The sequence below is a fragment of the Labrus mixtus genome, chromosome 5 (assembly GCF_963584025.1).
Source record: "Labrus mixtus chromosome 5, fLabMix1.1, whole genome shotgun sequence".
Taxonomy (NCBI): Eukaryota; Metazoa; Chordata; class Actinopteri; order Labriformes; family Labridae; genus Labrus; species Labrus mixtus.
This window is the reverse complement of record NC_083616.1, coordinates 23369754-23393104: the sequence shown is the minus strand read 5'-3', so window position 1 is coordinate 23393104 and position 23351 is coordinate 23369754. Positions and strand designations below refer to the sequence as shown.

General features: G+C 39.7%; 1 protein-coding gene across 1 annotated transcript in view; it reads right to left on the bottom strand.

The window, feature by feature from the left end:
* The window catches only part of LOC132974554 (dmX-like protein 1), a 54699-nt gene that overhangs the window by 29743 nt on the left and 1605 nt on the right, over window positions 1-23351 (bottom strand). The window contains exons 2-24 of the mRNA XM_061038666.1: window positions 22706-22943; window positions 21552-21677; window positions 17197-17274; window positions 16554-16632; window positions 16235-16379; window positions 15750-15816; window positions 15311-15495; window positions 14026-14227; window positions 11473-11653; window positions 10141-10317; window positions 9705-9946; window positions 7564-8281; window positions 6787-6908; window positions 6181-6270; window positions 5649-5751; window positions 5417-5536; window positions 4921-5139; window positions 3210-4432; window positions 2751-3009; window positions 1707-1840; window positions 1175-1361; window positions 953-1063; window positions 217-386 (exon numbers count right to left, since the gene is read on the bottom strand). Of these exons, the coding sequence (XP_060894649.1) occupies window positions 217-386; window positions 953-1063; window positions 1175-1361; window positions 1707-1840; window positions 2751-3009; window positions 3210-4432; window positions 4921-5139; window positions 5417-5536; window positions 5649-5751; window positions 6181-6270; window positions 6787-6908; window positions 7564-8281; window positions 9705-9946; window positions 10141-10317; window positions 11473-11653; window positions 14026-14227; window positions 15311-15495; window positions 15750-15816; window positions 16235-16379; window positions 16554-16632; window positions 17197-17274; window positions 21552-21677; window positions 22706-22792 (5025 nt within the window). The 5' untranslated portion in view covers window positions 22793-22943. The remainder of the gene's footprint in view (window positions 1-216; window positions 387-952; window positions 1064-1174; window positions 1362-1706; window positions 1841-2750; window positions 3010-3209; window positions 4433-4920; window positions 5140-5416; window positions 5537-5648; window positions 5752-6180; window positions 6271-6786; window positions 6909-7563; window positions 8282-9704; window positions 9947-10140; window positions 10318-11472; window positions 11654-14025; window positions 14228-15310; window positions 15496-15749; window positions 15817-16234; window positions 16380-16553; window positions 16633-17196; window positions 17275-21551; window positions 21678-22705; window positions 22944-23351) is intronic.

Here is a 23351-nt window from a genome sequence, read left to right as displayed (position 1 = left end):
CCAAACAATCTCAAAATTTGCATTTGATGATAAAAAAACAAGACTACTATATCTAACATGAATACAAACTGAATCTTGAACAACTCTCCACAGAGGTACTGGCTTTTCTTTTCGGATGCACCTCCTCTTTTGCACTGATTTACTACTCACTTCAAAATTAGACTATTTGCAGATCATGAGCAGAGAATCTAGTATTACAGCTAATTGTCTCCTCACCTTCTCAATACACCTGCGTAGCTTGTTGGTGCTGCGTAGCCACCAGCCTACACCCATGGAGCGCAGCTCTGGCCAGGTGGGCTCTCCTTTCTGTAAAGCAGGCAGCATGTTCAGCAGCTCCTCCTCGGCTTCAGAGTGAAAGGCCCAGGCATAATGACACGTCGACAGGCCTGTAGAGAGCAGAACATGATGGTCTTCAATCATCAAAATCTCATTGTATCACTGGGAGAATACTGACAGTATACAGGGATTTCTAATAGGCATTTAATGACATAATAAGTACTGAGGTTGTGTCGTAGTGCTGGTCAGGGTTTTTAAGGCACCAGGTAAAGATTACATGCCTTTCTCAAAGGAAACTTTACTGTAATAGTAAAGTATGTTTAATGGGCTTTGCTTTATCTGCTTATGACTCTTACTGTTCAATATGTATAACTGAGAACAGCATCTCTTAAGCTGTGGGAGACTTCACATTGACCGCTCTGATACCTATGCTGACATGCTAGCTGTGTCTTACAGAGGGGACTGAAAAGCTTCTGACACAGCGAGAAAGCAGTTGTGCAGTTTATTTAAAGGTGGAAAAAATGTCTCCCTGTGCCATCACTTTCCAAATACAAGTCTTTCTGTGAATTTTGGTCATGTTGGACAAGAAAAAGTGACAGTAGCCCTCTTCAGTGTCACAGTATTCCCTGCTTGTATGCAACAGTTACAAGACACTTTGAATACGTCGCCGCTGTACCTTGTCGTAGAAGCTGCACTCTGTGAGCTGGAGGCAGGGAGGTAGAGAGAAAGGTATGGAGTCTGACGGCCAGCAAAAACTTCAGACCACACTCATCCAGTGTCTCTCCACCTGGTAAATGAATAAACAGCTGCATTTCAGGACAAATAACCAAGGCACATATATTCTGCATTTCTATCCATTTGAATACCTTTATTATTTGTTTTGATTTTCCATCTTTACCTTTGCTGGTGCCTTGGCTGTCCTTGAAGTCAGTGCTTGTGGTGGCGATAGTGTCAGCCAACGCCATCAAAGACATCTGCTCCAAGCTGGTTAAGCCTGGCAAACTGGAATGAAGGAGGTGACTGGACAAAACCTGTGCATGTTCTGGACCAAAGTATGTTGGACTGTACTGGGACAGGTCAATAACCTACAGAGAAGACACAGTAAAGAGGAAAGTCTGTTTAATTAAGTGTTAAGTTTGTCATTCCTAAGACAGGACGTAATACAGAAGCTGGACTCAAACACAACGAAACGCATAACATCACATTTTGAGACTTTGCCAACACAAGTCTTGATTTTATTGCATGAAATGGGGTCATCCTTAGCTTTGAATAGTCTATTTTAATGGCACCCATATATGAAAACACATTTTGAAATGCACTTTTATGCAAGTCTGGTCTAGAAATGGAAAAATCAAAAAAGAGACTAAATGTTTCAGTCCACTCTAATTCTGAGGATTTCCTTTTGTCCCAAGCCAAAAAAAAAAACTGACCTTGTTTCCTGCTTCCTCCTGATCATTATCCAGAGGGTCCAGGTCCGCCATGCTGGGAGTTTGAAAGAGCTCATCGTAAGCATCGGTGTGACTGGAACCATGCCCACTATCTCCACTCACACTGCCCACTTTATCTGAAGAAGAGCAAAAGACCAAGCTAAATTACACAAGACACGCATTTCATAAGAGTAGGGGAGAAAAGTCATCCTCTGCTGGGAAGACAGCAGATTTAATTAAAATGCAGAAGAGAGGAAATTCCTTCACTGTATTTGTGATTCTGCTTTCATTCTCACTTTGTATCCACAGAGAACAAGATGAATGGAAATAAAAATTGATTGAAAATGGAATTAAAAGGTGATTAAATAAAAGAATATTTATCTCAAGTTAAGATAGATTTAGTAATGTGGTATCCACAAGAAGAGTCTGTTAAGGTCAGTATGGTCCAACATCTCACAGCAACACATCATCATAGTTGCCCTTAAATATCATATTGTACAAAGCACTTTATTAACAGCCCCTTACCTTTAGATCTTGGTGCTCTATATTAAAGCAGCGTTATTGTTTCTGTTTTAATTAGTAATTCATTGTGTTTAGTAAGTGTATTTAATGGTTTAAAACTTCAATTGCAAATATTTACAAGTCAAAGACACATTTTTTCATTTTGCAAACAAAAAGAAGACATTTAAGTTTTGTCTAACCGTCAAACTTAAGATGTAACCATGACATAAACTGAATTTTAAAAAGCCACAAGAGTTTATTGATTTTAAAAGTTATGTGATGTCTACTGCAGGCTTCCCATTCAGGCCTGTTATTACTTGCAGAGAAATATCCCGCATCAGCAGCTGAAAAACCTTCAAAACATACACCCAAGGTGGTGCCTTTGCATCCCCAGTGAAGAGTATATTTATTTCAAGTGTTATGTTTGAACATGTTCCTGAAGGAAACTCACCATATTTGACCTACATACAGAAAAAAACATTTACTGTTATTTATAGGTGACTGTACAATGCTATTCTAAAGCCATTTCTTGTGCTGTATACGCACCAGGTTTTTTTAATGTGTCCTCATCAGCAGCCAGGAGAGAGTACAGAGGCAGAGGAGGGATGGAGCTGATCTCCGTGTAGTCAGGGGTAGAGTTCCCTGCTTTGTTGAACATCTTGCGGTCCCTGGCTGTACAGCCTCCGGCACTGATAGTTCGAGAGCGCACCCGTTTCTCTGGGTTGGTGGTACTGTCTTTAAGTGTCACAATTTCCCCAGCAATGCATTTCACAAGATGGGACAGGATGGCCTTGGCACGATAAACCTGAAGATATGAGACAGGAGTGATGGTTTTTTGTAATCAATCAATAAACGGCTACTTTTGGGCCAGTTTTATTCCCTTGAAATGCTTCTTTTTTTTTTTTCACTTCAACTTTAAACATCAAATTATATCAAGTGATATAACTGACTGTCATATCAACAGAAGAATACAAGTTACAAAGTTAAACAGGTGAATTTTCTTACCTTTCCTAGATCCATGAGCTCAAGTAACTGTACAGGATGGTACTGAGGCAGCGTGGGAAAGAGTTGGTGAGCCGCTTCGAAAAGCCCCGAGTCTTCCATCTCTACCGGCAGGTCGTAAGCTGTTCTCTTCCCGCTGAGTTTCTGAGCCAGGCTCATCATCGATCTGGTCAGGGCCTTTTTGGGAGGGGCAAGCAAAGACATGGGGGCCCCGTTACTGAAGGCGTCTTCCTGGCTCTGTCTGACTGCTGAGATTATGGAGGACACGCTGCTGCTGATGTCTGTGTCTTGGCCGGTTGTGGTGTTGGGTTTTGGCGGTGTTGGGGGTTGCCACTGTGAGTATACGTGCATCTCACAGTCCATGCCAACAACCAAGATGCCATCTCGGACCCAGGAGAGGGAGACTGGAATAGGTAAGGAGCCTTCAACAGAGGAGACCAGATCGACTGACCGCAGCAGAACCAAGCGGGATGAGCGCTGGTCTCTACTGGCGTCAGATGACAGGCCCAGTTCTGGAGGTTTCCCAGAGAGACGACCGTACATATAAATCTTCGTCCCAATACCAACAGTGAGAACATGTGAGCCATTTTCCTGTGAGACCCAGTCCAAATGAACCAGGCTCTTATTACTAGAGCCAGGACAGTTCTCATTAGAGAAGTCTGTGTTACTTATGCTGCTACCCATTCCATCTATGCTGTCCAGGACTAAGGTCTGATCCAAAATCCACTGTGAGCCTGCTGTAGACTCACACTGAAAGATGGTGATGTGGAACGATGGTTCTCTAGCTTTTGCTGGGTTGGGACATGGAGTGAGGTTATGGCTGCGTTGTACAGTCAGGGTTGGCGTCAGGTGGGTGTTGTTGTTGTAATGCAAATAAGGGGTGGAGGATAGAGAGGGAGGAGAAGTCAACAGTGCGTGAGAGTTCAGATAAGGTGTTGAGCTCAGAGGGGTGTTTGGAGTCTGCCTGTAAGCAACTGCAATCTGTCCCGTGTGGCAGCAGCTGACCTCCACGGGGCGACCGTGCACGCTCACTGCGCTGCTGTTAGGAAGCCCCTCCTCCACCAGAAGAGGCCACTCCTCCCACTGGTACACCAAGTCCTTTACACCAGAAGGCTTCGGTGAACTGACATTACATCGCCAGAAGCGGACAGTTCCGTCAGAACAGGAAGTAGCAAGGAGGTAAGGCACACGGCCGGCTGGCAGAGAACATGACGCGCTCAGGTGACCTAGAAGAGAGATGAGAAAACACAATCAGGCATGATGTTTTCTGCTCACTCAATTCGAAAATATCAAACCTTATAAAAGGGTTTATTTTTGTAAAGTTCTTTGAATTCATTTGAACATTATTGTCAATCTTAAAGAGTTTATTTTTTATAAATATGCAGAATAGGCGTATCACAGCAGGCAACCAGACAAATTTGTTTAAGACTGAAGAGAAAAAGCATTTTCTGCAAAAGATAGTGAAAATAGGAGTTGATATAGCCCTGATATATTGACAAACTAATATATAAACTATATTGCACTGTGGATGCCGTTTTAATTCTGTTATCACAAATTAATTTTGAAGTCATCATTTTGCTGTAATTAGGATTTCAGTTGTTCTGTTGCTACTACTACTGCCATCATGATTCTCCCTTTATTGTACATGGAATGCCTAATTTTCTTTCCTCAAGCTGTGATGTTTGTCCTCATTCGTGTCCTCGTAGTCCCTCACCTGCTGAGGGTGTAACTCTGATGGCTTCCACTCCCTCAGGCAGAGTCATCTCTTTGCTGTACAGCTTGTGAGTTGTGAGGCTAAGGCGGCAGGCGCTCTGCAGATTGGAAGTGCAGGGTTTACTTTTCTGAGCTACTGGGGAAGTGGACATGTCATAGCTAAACCTGGAGCTGTTCAAAGGAGAAGCTGGCGTGGCATTAGTCTCTGACGAGGTCTCATCTGTGGGGACACAACAGGAAGAGAAAATGTTAATAAAAGCTTGAAAGACTCTATACACATATTTCTTCACTGGTTGAACTACCATACTAGGGAATTCAATTAGCAGAATATCTTCTGAACAGTGTTTGATAACATCCAAGGGCACAAAAAAAACAATATTTTTTTCTATAACAGAATTGATTAGCTGGTATCTTAATAAGTTCCTTTTTCTGTATTGATTTTGGCAGTGAATCAATGTTTTCATGCATCCCGTGAAGTCTTTGTTAAAAATACCCACCCATGGTGACGGGGAGAGCAGCAATATAGAGATGCCACATGTGGAGGAGTGAGCGGCCTGTCGGGGTCAATTCAACCACCACAAGGAAAAAACGTGCTGAGAAGGCTGGCTCACAAGATCCTGCAGGGGAAAACACACACACACAGAATATTAATAAACAGTGTGCCAATCAATATATGGAGGTGGTGCAAATGTTAAAGTGCTGTGTTAGATGAAAGTATTTAGTCAATACCAGTATTAGGAAGATCAGGAGTTTCCCATTTGCTCTCTGTTCTCTCACTGCCGAGGATCAGATCCTCCTCAAAAACATGCAGGAGCTGGGTCTCCTTCCCCTGCTGCAGAGAATAACAGCAGCTTTTATCAAACTACATCAGCTGCAGACACTCAACAACATGCTTCATCTGCTGTGGGGCCAACACACAGACAAACTGATATAAGTTATGTGAACACGAGCGTGCACACACACGTGCATGCGGGGAAAAAAATATAACAGCCTTAGGGAATGAGAGAAGGTTTGCTCTGCACCCGTCTTTGTTTTATCATGGTTGACCTTTCACCAAGGCTCTACCGCAAATTGTTTCATAACACAAATGCTCTTAAACTCCAACATAGCACAGCGTTACAGTCATTTGATCCATTATTTCAAGGGAGAAGTTTATGTTAATTTATAAAATTTACAGTGTCTATGACAGAGACCATTATCAGAGAGGGAGTGATCATGGGAAACATTAATAAATTCAATACTGTTCTTTACAGATACTTACAAATCCAGTGATGGCATCAAGCTCTATTATACACCCAGGTTTAGCTGTAGATTGCTGACTGATGATGTTGAAGACCTCCCCAACATATTTCTAAGAGGAAAAAAACAGCATTATTTTCAAATTACTTGAGAACCATTTCATTACACTGTTATAAAGTCAAAACAAATACATTGGTAGACGTGTCAAATCTATTTCAGAAAGTTGAAAAATAAAGTTATGATTATTAATGTTAATGCAATGCAAGGAAGAATATTCTATTATTGTCAGTTGAAATAATCTCTATAAAATAATACAATAATAATAACTAGATATTATTTCAATTTTCACTGAGTTCACATCTGATAGATTGGGTGAGATGAAAAACTGCCAATTCTTTTATTTTTCACACACTCTCTTATTGTGCTCATGTGTCATTTAACAAGTCATCCAGAGACGACAGTAATCAATTGGCAAGGCTGCAAATGACACCTTATTATCTCAATGATTCTGCAAGGGCCCCGGGAAAGGCCTGATGTGTTGTTATTGGTGTGCAGTAAAATACATTTGCCATGCTGACTGTACTCTGCAGGGTTTGATGCAGTTTGAGCGTCCTGTTTGATGACTTACTGATATCTCCGGGTTGGAAAGCTCACTCAGGAGTTTCTTTGCTTCAATAACAGCCTGATACAGCCTGAGTGAGTGGCCGTCACTTGCCACAAAGCATGCGCTGGGAGAGTTACAGTATGCACCTAAAGAGAGAAGAAACAATTGTGTTTGCAAAGCTGTTTGTTTAAAAAAACAAACATATGGAATACATATCAAATACTTCTTTGAAAGTCAAACCACATATAAACTATCAACAGAGTTCCCCAGGCACAGCAAACCAATGTTTCAGGTGCCAGATGGATGCAGGAATACAAACAAATTAAATGAATAAATAATAGGCTGCACACTGAAGATGACTTTACTGTGACTATTATATCATAAATTAATTGCTTTTCACATGGGATGATCGGTCACATCATCATATGTATTTAACACACTTGTGAATGCCCATTTGATCATGATAGGCAAACACGAGGAAGCTACAGACAAATGACTTTGTTCACTCACAATAAAGTCACAGTAAAGTCATTTTCAGTGAGCGGCGGATTATTTATTTATTTACAAATCATACAAACTATGTTCACATTTTCAATCTAGAAACAATAACTTAAGCAAGTATATTTAATCTCAGATGAAATAAACTATTTTCAAAAGAGCTCTTATCTAATCTCATTCAGTCTTTATTCAAAAAAGGATAACTGCAGTTTATTCATATTAAGTAAGGACAAACTAAGATGTGTGGTTGTTATGGCAACAGAGCACAAAAGGTACCAGTAATCACCTAAAAGATCTACTCACCTAAACAGCTGCTTGGAATGAGAGTGGGCAGCCAGGCTACATTAGCAAAGGCTGATGCGTGGAGAGAATTAATCCGAGCTAGTTCAGAAACCCCACCGGAAAAAGACAGTGGGCCCACAGGGTCCACTCTCCATAAAATCAGCTCACTGTAGATGGCATTGGGATCCTGGGATACAACACCCAGGGACCCTCTGCTGGACCTTGACTGATGGGGTAAAGATGTTGAATGAGGGAAACCAGAGGGGCAGGCCTCTGGAGCAGCCAGGATGCTGTCTACATCGGGTGTCTTCAAGGCGTTGTGGTGTGAGGTGGTGAGGAGGAGAGGGAGCACTGAGTGACAGGCCAGGTCATTGAGGTGGAAGCGGTGACCACAGTACCGTGACTTGTGCGAGACGCTGAGCACAGTGGAGAAAGCAGAATCCTCTGCAAAGCTAACGGCCCACTGGTTCAGGGAGCCATCGGCATGTTTGGAGATCATAAGGACGTTGGGGGTAAAAATGCTCAGACGAAGACTACTGCTGGGTGCAGCTTTTCCTTGACCTCCGTAGCTTATTAGAGCAGATTTGGCTTGAGGCAATGTGCTCCCAGGCGGTCTCTGTCTGCCATGTTGGATTGCCAGATCCACATTCTTGTTGCAGGCATACATGACCACACTGTGGCTGAGGGAGATTGCATCTCCTGTAGGGAACGCTACAGGGATACGGGACACAAACGACACCTAAGAGAGAAAGGGAGACATTATAGCAATGAAATCTATATCAGCTCTTAATACAGATTTGACACAGAAGATTCTTAATCTAATTTTACTAAATGTTTCTCAAAGGAAATGGCTGACATTCATCTATACGGCTATCAGGAAGAGGATAGAGGATTTCTTTTCTGAAAAGAAAGGGGACACTTTGACAGTGAGGACTTCTTCTTTTTAAGTTAAAAAAAGAATAATACTCAGGAATTCAACCTGATCTTAATAACACCCGGATCCCGTCAATTTTTTCCCTAATTAAAACAGGAAGGTATTATCACTGTGAATGTCAATTAAACTTGGGATTCTTTAAGCTGCAATTGATTAACTGCCAAGTTGAAGGGTTCTTTTTTATTTCAGTACCAATAGAAATTCATCAAAGGGGCTTTGAATTTGATTCTAAAGTGGCACGAATAAAATAGTGTGAACGGCTGGATAAACTGATTCACAACCTGTGAGATGAGACAATTATTTTTCCCTGAAAAGCAGTTGTTAAAGCTGTGAAAACAGACAAGTTACTTACCAGAGTTGCAAGAGAAAGTTTTTTTTTAGTTTATGGTGACAAAGATTGAATTCACAAAAAAATTGTTTTTGGACTTAACCTGTAAAACCTATTATTCCTAGTTTGTAGTAAGCAGTTTACATAGCTTATCAGAATAAATCATTAACTCATGACTGTTCAAATGGTGTGAATGTTCAAAAGCTGTGAAAAAGAAACACCACAACACAAGAGTTATGATGCAAGTCAAAGAAAGACCATGTGAAGACAGCCTATTTCTTTCAAGTAACATATTTTCAACATTGGTTCACTCTAACTCAATATTTTTCTCCATCTAAAAACGTGTTGCTATCATAGGCTGTGTGTTTGAACATAATCATTTGAAGGCATGCGTGTATATTCTTCAGAGCAGAAATGTGGGCTTTGGTGTTGTGCATGCACCTCTACTCTAGCCTTGCAAACTGTAGGCTGGTGTGTTTTCTAACAAACAAGGTGCTGTGTGATGTAAACAGCTGTAAAAAGCCCAAAGTGAGACTCTAATTCAAAATGTGCAGTTAACAGGTCCAACGAGTGCTCCTTAATCCTGAATAATACCTGGCATATTCAACATGCCTTGTCGGAACAGAATAGGCCGTTTGCATGACCTGTAATAAATTGTTATTATATCATGTCCTAAATAATAGTTGAGAATAAATGTGTTGTTCTTTAAAAATAAAAATAAACAAGTATTTGCTTTTATGCAGTTTTCCTTCATAAAACTTCTGCTTGGCTGTATTTATTTTCATCAACACTTTGGGAACAAAAAAAAAGGAAAAACAAAGGGTTTATAGGGGATTACAAAACTAATCATCAACTTCCACTGTTTTGTATAAACAAAAAACACATCAATATTGAACATACCTGAGTTTGTCTGAACATGCCTGGCTGGTATTCATCTAACCAGTCCACATGCCAGACTAACAAGGAGCCGTCCATGGGATGGATACTGAACAACATGTCTGCCCCTTTATTCCACTCCTCCAGCAGCACGTCCACCTGGTGCTTCACCGCGGCCAGAGGAAGCTCCACGGCATCCGGTCCCTGATCGTCATCTGGCCTGCTACCATGATCGTCTTCATCAAAGTTATCTTCATCTTCAGGTTCTGGAGGCGAAAGGAAAACACAGTGCCAAGATGTAAATGAAAAATAGAAACAAAGGATTAACACAGTGCAATATGTACAAATGTTGACTTGTGGTTTAGAATGTCAGATTCAAGTTTTTAGCTGTGAAATTCCAGCTTTCATATGCCCCTTTAATTAAAGTGTTCATGTGTGATCACAAAGAATATTTCTGCACCTTCATTGGAGACTTCGCTCTGTTGCTCCATGCTGCCTCGGACTTGCTGCAGGAAGACTTCCATAGCTAATGTGAAATGAAGCTCTTTGTTGTTGAGCCAGTGGACAGTGAAAGGACCTCCAGCTTCCTCGTCATCGACACCACTCAGAGAGGAGATTGAGGGCAGCAGAGGAATGTCTGCGACAAAGACCATGCAGTGTTTGGAAAAAAATGAGCAAAGACAAACAGAAATCAACATTATTTCATTTAAGGGGCATGCAGGGCAAAAGACAAAACATAATTCATGCATTCAAATAATGTCCTCCAAGGCTTCTCAGCCTGAAGCCTCAAAGAATCCACAACGTTTTGCCCTGATTTAGGTCAAAAACACTTACAGGAACAAAATAAAAAATGCCCTACAATTACTCTGGACAGCCTCACTGAGCACCAACACTCAGTTAGATGTTAAATAAACATCCTCAGGCAATGTATTACGATTTACAACATTTTGTTCATGGTTAGAATGCAGAGGTGAAGCAAATTATCTATTAAGCCTGACTCACACTGTGCGATTTTTCCCCGATTGTATAGAAGTCGGGGTGGCATGTCAGCTCACACTGTACGACTGAATCGTTTACCGGAGAGCTCACACTGTACGAGTGAAATCGGGACTGAGCGTTGACAATTGTTAATAAAGTTTCTTTGAAAAAAAGAAAGGACGACGGTTGGTAAAAGATAAGGAAGTGGAACTTGTTGTAGGATATAGAAAAGTTGATACAGTTGTAGATATATGGATACAAGTTTCAGAAAAGCACTGATGAGCTGTACAAAAAAGTAAAAAAAAACCCAAAAAAAACACTGGGTTGCGTCCTGCCGCTGGTCGCCATGACTACAGTCCTCCCTTGTCTCTCGTGATTATATTGTAGTCACACACAACTTTTGCTGGACCCTTTCATGACGTAAACGTAAAGATTTTAAATTCTAAATATTAAACATGTTTGAAATAAATCGGGGCGTCCCCGACGATCGCCGGGCAGATCGGGGACGTTAAGATTGGATCTTTGAACCGCTCACACTACAAGATAATCTGAGTAGATAATCGGGTCCGAGCAGCCTTGAGTCAGGAGTGACCCTGCGATTGTCGGGAAGGAAGAATCGGAGCTCAAATCGGCCCGATTATCCTACAGTGTGAGCCAGGCTTTAGGTTTCCATAGCCTGTGAATAAATCATTTGTGATTTAAATGATGGCTACTTTAAGCACTTATCCTGTACCTGTTTTTTTTATGTGCAAAATATTGATAGTTTATTCGAAGCTCATACAATACTGGTAACAAGGATCAACAAGATTCGCACCAGTGGCAGGGTTGATGCTGGCAGCAATGTGGAAGTGGCAGAGAGCGTTGGCATGGGGCATATGGCTGCTGACTCTCTTGTGCTTGTAGTGTCGGCTCTGATGCTGAGGCAGGCAGCCAGTGAGGGAGGGCATGGGCACATCCCGACACAAGGACGCTTGCAGTGAGTCCTGGAAATTCAACTGGAAAGAAATCATTCATTATTCAAGTTAGATAATTATTTAACACCTCTAATGTGTTGTGACTTATTGAGGTTTTTACATTTGTTAATATATAAAAAATAGATCCATATTTTATGAATGTAAACTGCTTTATTTTTCAATGTTTGCTATCCATAGCTCACAGTTACTGTATATTGCTTGTAATTCACAAAGAATAGGAACTTTCTACATATCCTAAAAAGCAACAAGTGTTTTATAGGATAGGGCGGCAGGAGTAACACCATAGATCTCTGTTATCCCTTTCAGGTTGACACAGCGCTGCAGGTTAAACCTGCTTTTCGAGGCTGATGTGAATAAATCCACTTGTGCTTCACTTCTCTCCTCCAAGCCAACGCTGAGATACTCTGTTTTAATGAACAGACATTTCTCTTCAGGATGGAAGTTTTATTTAATGGTATTGACGTTTAAAGGACATTTAAGTTAACTGCTCAATTTGTCTTCAAAGGAGACGGAGAGAAACAAGCAGCGGAGCAAGAAAGGTGTTTAAGGGGAAGGGAAATTAAATCTTAATTACATAAGTCGTGTGTTTTTTGTTTTTGTTTTGCAGTAATGTGCTAAAACCTGCAGATTAATCTTAAGCTTCTTTGAATGCAGACTACAAGGTACTTTTCTGTAGCTGTAACAGCAGTCTCATATGAATGAAAGCTAAGAATATAAAAGAGAGAGCATCATTAGGTTCATGCAGATTATTGGACAGAATTATGGGTTTGAATTTGACTATTTTATTGGAGCTTCTCTGGTGAAGAATGAGTTACAAAATGATTGAAGACTGCAGTTCCTAAAACCCACAAAGAAAACCTGTTAGATAGTGGTCACAGATTGTGTATGTATGAACTAATTAAGCCCTGGCACATACCAGAACATATTCTTAGATTTTAGATTTTAACATCCATAAGGAAAATTAGATGTTTTAGAAACCCAATATCACTGTCTCCTTTGAGGGGTCTAAAACCACTTCCCTATCACAAATGACTTAAATAACTTTGTGTTATATTATCTTTAATTCATTTAACTAGAAATGTTGCTGCTTTTTTTGATGAGGCATCATGTGAAATTTGGTTTCAAACATAGGATTCTCTCTGTCTATCCATGGTGCTAAGGAGGAGTTCGAGTTACTTCAGATTACTGCCTGATTCATCCAGCAAGGTCTGAGTTTTTTAATGAATAATTCCACACATGCACTCCAACAGACTCTCCTCAAGGCACTGTAGAGGAATTTGCATACCTATTTTCCCTGTAATCCACAGTGCCCTGGGCTCTTTCAGTGCCAGTGAGACCCATAAACCTGCAGACGTCCATATTAAACGGATATAATGATTGTCTCAGGCCTAACCAGGCAGTCAGCATTTTTTTTTTTAATTTAACTTAAAGCATGGAGATAAAAACCATTACATAGTAAGCTGGCTGCAGATAAAAACCAGAAGTCAAAATAAAAAGTATAAGGTGCTGCACAGATTACAGAAAAGAGGTCAATATTCTTCACTGATGTCTGATAGCCAATTCATTTTCCCTTTAACCTCGACTAAGCCTCTGATTTGTTATCTCCTTTCTGTGTCTCCTTTGGCTTCTCTTGGTCCCTCGTCTCTACAGCACACTGATGCCCTACATCAGCAGTGGTGGAAGTTCAGTAGCCAGGCCAAATGGGACAAACTGGAGATCACAGCATTTGTGCAGTTTATTTTCCCACTTTTAATAACATGATGGTGATTTTCTTTTGCATTTTGTTATCAAAGCAAGTACACAATATTCTCACTGTGAGCCAGCTTTATACATTTTTAATAATGCTTTTAAAGTTTGAAATTCAGAGCATTTTAAAGGATGGTTTTGATTCTGACAAAAACTAATTGTGTTGGTCTGAGCCAACAGTTCTTTGATCTCAGAAGAAGTCAGCTCTTCAATCTGTCTGATACACTGTCTAATTACAGCAATGATATCTGAATAGAAAGGAAAGAGGGAGGATACTTATAATCATGTTTATAATGATCTAAAAACTGATCAAATATCCCACACACATCATACCACAAATGACATACTGTATGGGATTTGGTTACTAGAACATGGGATCCTTCTCTCTTCCTGAATGCATTACTCCTGTTTAATTATTTAGCTGGCCTTTTCTTGGTTGCACGTCTTTAAGGTCCATAAAACTAATGTGGTCATATATGAGTAGAGCAGTATCACAGTCCTACAACAAACGCTTCCTCGAATGAATGTGATAACCTGCAGCTCGTCTTAGAAGTCTATGAAATGTTACTTTAAGTATAGGCAGTAGGCCTTCTGTTTTAGAGTATAGTGTATTACTCTTAAGCAAAAATAACGGAAGAGTAGCTTACTTCCTGTGTTGTTCGTCCTTGCATCTTCCCATTGCAGGTGTTTTTCCTAGAAGGGTCAGCACATCTGTGTGAGTCACTGCGTTGGCTAGCATGATTGTTATTGTGACCAGACAGGAGGCTGTCTCCTGGCAACAGCGTCTCAGCCCAGAGGCGACACACACTGTCCTTACAGCAGGTGAGCAGAACATTACAAACCGTCCCTCTGTTAGGAGAGAGGAAAGAAAGGGAAGAGGATATTAAGGTTACAACTAAGGTCCACTGGAAGGCATTAAATCTGACAAAGCTGATTCCTATACTCTAATGACGATAGCACTAATCAAAAGCAAAGGAGATATACCTGAAAAGTAATGGCCTAAAAAGCAAAGATCAACAAAAGAGACTGGTGATAAAGGAAAAACGTAATCTAATCTTTAATGCAGCCATTGCTACAAAGGAAAGGGTCTGGCAGAAAGTCATGCATGACTACAATAGCAGCGAGAGATGAGGGAGGATAGTAATAAGTGGACCGTAGTGACGACCAGCGACAGGACGCTACCCGCACAGTGTGCTGCACATCTGTATGCATATCACAGTTACAATCTTGTTGTCCCCAGCTATTTGTTCACCGCAAACTTTTTTATGTTTTTTTTTATCTCTGCACAAAGCATTAAAATAGTAAATATAACTACTGGCTCTGTTGTTTACGTCAGGTCACATGAGGTCACGTGAGGTGGTGCGTTTCTCCGCCGGGCATGATAATCTTAATAAAAATCCTGTTGTGTGTGATGTGCCATGATTTTCATGACTTGTATTGTGAGCATTCTTGAGATTATGGAGAAGATTATCTGTTAAGATTCTCCTTATGTGTGGGATTTTAAAGCTGCTGTAGAGTGAGCCAGGCTTAAACGTAGCAGAACATTAATCACTTTCTTGTCATTTCCAAAAAAAAAAAAAAAAAAGCTTCTGATAAGCTAAACCTGCTGTGAACTGTGTCACATTTTCATTTCAGTCAGAGAACAATTACAGATCACATAACATTAGCTGCAACAAGCCTTAACAAAGCAGGCCACACTCACTGATTCAGTAACATTATAAACATCTGCTGTAATATAAGAAGAAAGCTGGATATTACCCGGCTACCCTGTAAAACCGATAGACAACAAATCAAACAAATCAGAACAGTTTTTCAAATATACGCTTTTCTTTCTGTTGTGCTCAGTTGTACCAGGTCAAAATGAACTTGTTACAGAAAAATAAAGCTGCAGAAAAGGAGATGGCGAAACGTTTGCCCTGATGCTGTCCGTACCGTGGCATGTACTTGCTGGTTTTCCTCCAGGAGAAGCCAGTGACAGAACGGGGATGGGCCAGGTAGATAAAGGAAAAGGCCAGCTCTCCCTGGACGTCAACACAGGCCTCTGGAGGTTTAAAGAGTCTGGAAACTCCTGACTTCCACTTACTGGTGCTGTACCAGACCTTTACGAGGCAATCATCCTGAACAAGATATAAACAGGGATATAAATGATGTCATGCTGAGGGTGGGGTTATACAAGTTAAAGCAATGAGCTAGTTGTCCTAGCATTAAACAAAAACACCAATGGTAGGAAGCACTGGTGAGTTACTTCAAACACATATGTTTTCAGTGTTTGGCTTTGGCAAAGTAAATTCACATTGCAAACATGACTTGCTGAAACTAGTTTGCATCAAAATCCAAAAAGGTTGAGCAGCTTCAGGTTAAGGCCACTAACCTGTCCAGCTGTAGCAAAGAATTCCCCGTCAGGAGAGAACTTAATTAAAGTGACCGGAGAGGCCGTCCTTCAAAGAAAAGAAAGTAAAAGTATATTAATGTCAACATACCACACAACGTTGAGTACGTAGTTACAGCTTTAAAATATAGAATGAGTATTAGAAGAAGTTTACGACAAATATAACTAGTTTAAATAAATGAGGAAAAAGGTGATTGTATTGGAATATACAAAATATTTTCCTAATGAACTCTTTATAAGCTGATTTTATTGAATTATCCAACTAGCCCATTCCACAAAGTGGTGTGAATGGAAGAAGAAAACCAGTCAGAGTTCATTTCGGGTAGAACATCATCACCGTTAAAAGCAAACTTTCCTTTAAAAAAAAATAAAAAAAAAAAAAAATAAAAAAAAGCAGTAAGATAAGCATCTTAAAGTCCCAGACGTAGGCAGCATCATGTGCAGGTTTTGTGCTTCTGAGTCCTTACTTGCTCTGCCAGATACACCTCCAGGCAGACTGAGAGTCTCTCATGGTCATTTCTGTCTGCTTGCCTCCTTCTTCAGCTTCATCTATCACTCCATCAACATGAGACCACAACTGGAGGCTTGTAGAGCCAGTTAAAAGAGTGCTGCCTGGATACAAACAAAATAATCTCAATATTAGGACATTATTATGTATAGTGCAACACAGATTTTTTTTTTTTTTTACAATGGAATTGCAGTATCAGTCAAACACTTTCTTTAGAGCATAACTTTGATATATACAACTGTCCTAATGTAACACAAAAATAACCAAATATAAAGTACCTGTGGGATGCCAGGCCAGGTTTCGTACCATAGACTGCAATACAAATTGACCAGTCTTCTGCCATTGGCAGTTCAACTTCTGTAGAAATAAGACATGTAATGACACATTTATGATTTAAAAACAACATGGTGTCAGTTAGTCCCCTATATTATTAGTAACAACTGTATAATAAGAACCAAGAGTAAAGCTGCTCTCATGTGAGACGCACATGATTTGGCTGACAGCAGCTGAAACATCAGGGAACTAAGCGATAAAAGAGGTACTGGGTGAGCTGAGTTTCCAATCAGCTGTAAAAAAAAAAAAAAAAAGCTGTTTCCTATTTCTGTAAAATCTTTCCAATCACTGTGAATGTTTTCTCACTTCTCTAACAACAGACACTCACATAACCTAGGGCTTCTGCGTCGACTGAAGAATAGGAAAACAAACAAACAAACATGAAAATAACTGTAAACCTTCAAAGAATATGTCAGCATGAACGTGCCTGTGTGTTTGAAATATTTGAGCTTCTCTGATGACATTCTGATAAGTTTTTAAGGAACAATATTCTGTTCAGATTCAAATACCAAGTCGTGAAAAGAGAGAAGCCTCAGATGATACACTCATGACCACACTGTGACTGGAAGATAAAGGTGAGCTACTCACAGTTTGAGATGTGTCTTTTTGACATGGGTGCTGAACAGGCTCAAAGACACAAACGATGCTTCCATAGGAAGCTGCAATCTGTCAGAGGAAGAAAAGAAAAGGCAACATGTTGAATATTCTCATATGGTTTCTGATTAAAAAGGAAAAGAAACCACTGAAAACACAGTTATGATTGCCATACATTCAACACATGAAGGACTAAGTTGAAAAAAGTGACAGTTAGTATGTTGACTGTAGATCCCCTTTCAAGATCCTAGAAAACACAGACATCATAGCATGCCTCAACAGTAAATGCCTAAGGAAAAACAAACAAAAAAATACCTTAAGCTTACAATTACACTCCGTTAAGTCAACATTGTTTAGTCAACCCTATGAGCACATCCTATTCATGCATTAGTTTCTGTGCAGTAACCACAATACCAGGCTTTGTAAGGTCAGAGTGTTTGATAATACAAGCTGTGTCTCTATTAGGGTAAATAATATGCCGACTGTCAGATAATGAATACCATGAAGGAGGAGTTTGTCACACACCCAAACGAGCAAATGTGCTTTTATTAGTTGACACGAGAAAAGACATAAAAAGCCTTCATGTGCATAAGCACAATCTAAAAATCCTTCGAGACAGACAGTTGCTCATGGTATGATGGTGATACATCAAGATCCTCTTTTTAGAACAGTTTTTTAAATTTAGATCCAGTGCATCACAAAGTACAACACATCTAGGCAAAATGTGCATCTAGGGCTTAAGCTCTACTTCAGGGAACAATGTAAAGGTAATCCAATCAGCATTGACCTGTTCTACTAGTTTAGGTGGGCGGGTTAGGTTAGAATACACTACAGTAGGTAGGTCACCTTTTGTTGTTATAATTACTTTTGTTTCTGAGTTCAATAAAGTCCACCGAGGATTTTATGAGTCACGCTGAAAAACTATTAATACTTTGGCACCCTTCAATCATCTGATCGAAAATGCACCACAGGGTCTCAAGGTTAAGCTCTAGCTGAATTGACCCAGGTTTAATACCAGCCGTGGGGTTTTCACTGCATGTCAGTCACCCTCCTCTACCTTTCCTGCCTCTCCACAAGCAGCTGCCAACATCAACAACGAACCAGAAGAGTAAAAAAAAAAATAATGTTACAATAAGAAACAGACTACTTAAAGCACCAGTGTCTGGTGATTTAATCTTGAACAACAGTTTATTTTACTCCAATGCTTTATTGTATGAGCACCGGTTTCTCCCTTTTCTGTAATCTAATGTTGCTCTGTGTGGATTGGATTTACACCTGAAAGAGATATACAGTATGACCTGATATTTTTTTGGTAATAATAAATTGGCATTCAAATACTCCTCAGGAAAGTCCAAACTGGTGGAGCAGAACATCCACCTGAACAAACTCCCTACACCTGCTGCCTGTCCCACTAACACATTTTAAGACTTGTGCGTTTGAGGCCATATCACCAATCCTTTGACATTCCCTGCCCATCTCGCTACGTTCTTCTGACTCTGTTGAGTCTTTCAAAAAGCAGTTTAAACCTTTTTGTTTACACAGGCCTATGAGTAATCAGGTCCACCCAGTCTGCCCATTGATCTATGTTTCACTCTGCCAATTCTTGTTCCTGTTCATAGCAGGATTTTACAATGTTGCTTCATGAACTACTCATTTGTTTCTGTTTTTATTATATGTACTGTATGTTGCTGTAAAGCACTTTGTGACCTTTGTCTGAGAAAAGTGCTTTATAAATAAAATGTACTTACTTAAATACAGACAATGAAGCGCATAGATGTTCTCAATGATTGTTTTGTAATCACATTAAAATAATGTCTCACAATACTATAATCCAATAACTTTTACACCTTCAATATACAGTAATAAACCTGGGCAATCAATGTTGACAAAGTGCATCATTTATCTACATCACCTAATGTATGAGCCTAAGGGATGTGTACTGAAAAATCCGGGGTAAACTAATAGCATTGCAAATATCTGAGTGGCGTGCAGTGAAGTGGAACTAGCATGCATACCAACACAGAGCGTGCTTTTACAGATGCTAGACCATGCTGGAGGCATGTGAGGTTACTTCTGGCCACACTGAATTGGATTAAACATCACATGAGGGAGGTGGTGAAGGTTTGAGTGAGCATTTTTCTTTTTTTTTCCCCATTTGAATTAAATCAAGCCAGTCTGTTGTTTTAACAAGTACAGTTCAATTACAGTGATGGAATATCCTTTCATATAGTTATTTATCACATTTATGCAGATGTTATTCTCCAAAATGTCTATATTGAATTGTTTTGACCTCCACTAAAACATGCAGCACCCCTCCAAGCTTGGGAAATGTAGCAGATGAACATTGGGTTGATTAAGATATAAAACATCCTCTTATAATCACTGACACTGATGCTGATGCTGTAACAACACCAGCTAAATGTTGTTTCAGCAATAAACACACCCTGCATAGATTTAACACACACAATGATTAGATCCTGACCTGACCTTAAGCAGCTTTGCAAATAGATTTTACTGTTCAGGAAACTTTTCAAACAACCTAAAACTCGAGGCGCTTTGATTTCTTTTTTTTTTTTTTTTTTTTAATCTTTTTTTATATTTTGTCCCATACATGCTGAAGTACTGGTTTTTAATCAAGCAATAACATCCTGCCCTCTTTTACCAGTCAAAAATACGTATCGCTCACTGTGAATCTCTGCTGAGGCATTATGTAAAAAAAGCTGTTTCTGGTGGTGCAGTGGTTAGAGCGCGCGCCCCATGTATGGAGGCTATAGTCTTCCACGCGGGCAGCCCAGGTTCGAATCCAGCCTGTGGCTCCTTTCCCGCATGTCCTTCCATACTCTCTTTCTCAATTTTTCCGACTCTATCCACTGTCTTATCTCTCTATTAAATGCACAGAAAGCCCAAAAATAAATCTTAAAAAACAAACAAAAAAAAACAACCTGAAACTCTTACAGCTTACACATCTCTGATTTAAACTTGTCAAAGTGGTCTATTTTAGACTGCATAAATCATACATATCAAATAATGCAGTCCACAATGAATACCTAAGATGCAAAAAGAAACAGTGTTAAGTCCTCTTTGTTGTTCTCAATAGTCTTTGTAACTGGGACAAACCGCTTAAAAACTTATTTCATTAAAATGAGCCGAGAAATCTGCAGGGACAACAAAAATAATCTAATCCAGTCCTGTGCTCAACTATTGCTGCAGCAAATAGATTGTTTAAAGATTTGTTTCAGATACACAATACAAATGTATCACAAGAAAACTGTATTTTGTGCCAACATTTAAAACAATTAGGGGTCATTAAAGTGATTACTAGGTGCATCACATCAGTTTAAGTGCCTGCTGTACCAACACTTGTTTTATTGGGCGAGTTGAAGACAGGAAGCTCAAGTTCATTAAAACAGTCTTTGATATGCCAACAAATCTCTCTCTCACTCACTCTCTCCTGAAAGGCTGCCAATCCCTAAAAAGAGAGCAACAAAGATTGCCAAAAATGTCCCTTTGCAAAACAGCTTATCTCTAAGAAATCTGAAAATAATTAAATAAAGGAGGTACAGTTTTGATCTCACTCTGCACTGATCTTTTCTACCCCACCGGCTCAAATGCTCATGCCACAGACCACAATTTTGTTGACATTAAAATAAAGTAAAAGTAAGAAAACCTTGATGTCATGTTGCTGTAAAAAACACACTTTTAACTGCTCTCACTTTTTCTTCTTTGACTGATACTCTGTTTTTGCAAGTTGATCTTTAACAAACCAAAGGATTGCATTGAGAGTTGAGTTTAAATATGATGCAAAATATTTTAAAGAAATGAACTGTTTGGAGCTTCCACTATTTCTTTTTTGACTAACCTCAGGGCTGCATTGAGAGATGGGTATGAATATGATGCAATATTTTTGTATTGCACACATTCTGCATATTTGTTTTTGGCAACATATCGTGTAGCAAGTCCTTTATTATCTATTCATCTCTGACGTTCAAATAAAACATTATAACTAGCACACTGTAAATGGATTCAACTAGTTATTTTGGGTAAGTAGTAAAGTCAGCACACTCAATGTCCTTTAACAACTTTTAATGTGGGTAGAGCAGCAGCGTATATACTAGCAACTGACGTGTCAGAAAAAAAAGAAAAAGATACAGATTAAAATACGTTAAAAACATTGAGTGTGCCGACTTTTCTACTTTCTTGTTAAGTCTTTTTGGAGCTGTGCACCTGAAGATTTTTTACTGTTTGTGTTTGCTACTTTTTCTACCGTTTAAAAGTTATTCTGGGAACCTTCCTGTTTGCACATCAGCCTGAGGAGACAACATGAGAGAGCACTTATCTATCACTCTTACCTGTCCGCCCTGCAGTGAACAGTCAACACATCCGACCTGGATGTTTCCATGTTTGGCTCCCGGGATGATCTGCAGTCGCTCAAAGTCACTGCCCAAAATCACCACGTCACAACCTGACGCATAGGCCTATCAAGAACAAGGAGACGGCAGAAGGGGACAGAGATTGAGATGACACTCAGATCAATCCACAGGGGATTGCATGAAGGACTACTTGAACTAAACTTGTCCTGGAGTCAGTGTTACCGCATCAAACATGTCACCGTATGACAGCTCCGGAGTACAAGTATTTAAGATTTGTATTCTATGCTCTATTTCAGCGGCTCTCAGAAGGAGATCTTGACATGAGCCGAGATGTGCTCATTGTGACTGTGCCTCCTTTACATGAGGACATGAGGACAGAAATAGATCTCCTATTGATCCATTCTCTGAATAGCAGGGGAGTAGTATCTCACAGAGTTTCCTTTGAGATAAAAGATTGAAAGAGCAGTCAGACGTACTGCCTCAATGTTTCAGACATGCAGAAAAGTCCCAAAAAAAAATGAACCAGGACTTCCTGCAGTAGTGGGATGCGCTTTTGCACCTTTTAGTACGGTCATAAATATACAGCAATTATCATTAAACAACAGCAATGGCTACATTCCAATTCAAGATGAGACCAGCATATTATTAACAATTTGTGAAGCCTACAAATCTCTATCTTTTAGAATAAGGAGATTTTATTCTTCTAAAAAGAGGATGAAGTATATATGGACCTTTGGAACTTTGTATGGAACAAATAACAATAACATCAATTAAAATTTGGGGACCGTCTTTGTCTTTCATTTTATGAATATGAAATATAATATATACTTTATTAAAGTACTTGAGACCTTAAAAAATCCAGACACAAACCTATTCCCTTGCAGCCAGGTAAAAGAGATGATCCTGATTTAATGAGTATTGAACTGATTAAATTAGTTTTTCAGTCCATGACCTAAAAATATCATTAGCAAAGCCTTCCTGACATCAGTACCTTTTCCCATGTTGGGCTTTTCCATTCAAAAGAAGGCCAATGGACATAAATCTGTTCGGACTTATCAGTTTGACCTCCTGCTTAGAATCAGATTTCATGCACGGCTGGGAGGAAAATATTTCCAGAGCATGACACATCTTACCGTGAATGGCACATTGTTGACGTTCCCTACAGAGAAACAATTGTCTCCAGGGTTGACGGCCCCTGTGAGGACCTGATGGAGATTCATGACTCTTGTTTATAATCTCCTTGCGTGCCTCTCCTTTCTCAAAACACCCTCCCACTCCAGGGGAGATTCATAGGGAACCATGGGATGGATGTGTTCATCTTCCTCTGAAGCTTGTAATGTTACTTGAGTGTCTCTACAGACTTGCTGTTAGCTAGAAAGGGAAGAGAGAGGAAAAAAACAAAGACATGAGAAACAAGCAGAGTATGTTTTGATTTGGTATGCGTCAAGCCTAGAGCATATTACTGACTTACGCTTATTGACTGCAAATTAATTTAACACTCAGCACTTGTGTTAAATCAAGGAGAAAAAACAAGATCTGTAAATTGTTTCTATTGCACTACATATATGAATTTGATGCATAGAGGGCATCCAGTGTTCTTTAATCTTCGTTGTACCGTCCAAAGTGCATTGAATTTATCTCAAAATGGGTCCTTAATTTACCAGACACACTAGCGGGAATAGGACAGGTAGAGGAGCCACTACATGTACACACTTAATCTACAGTATCTGGCATAATGACCGTTTGAAAAGGCATTTTAATGTCGAAAGCTCATTAAAA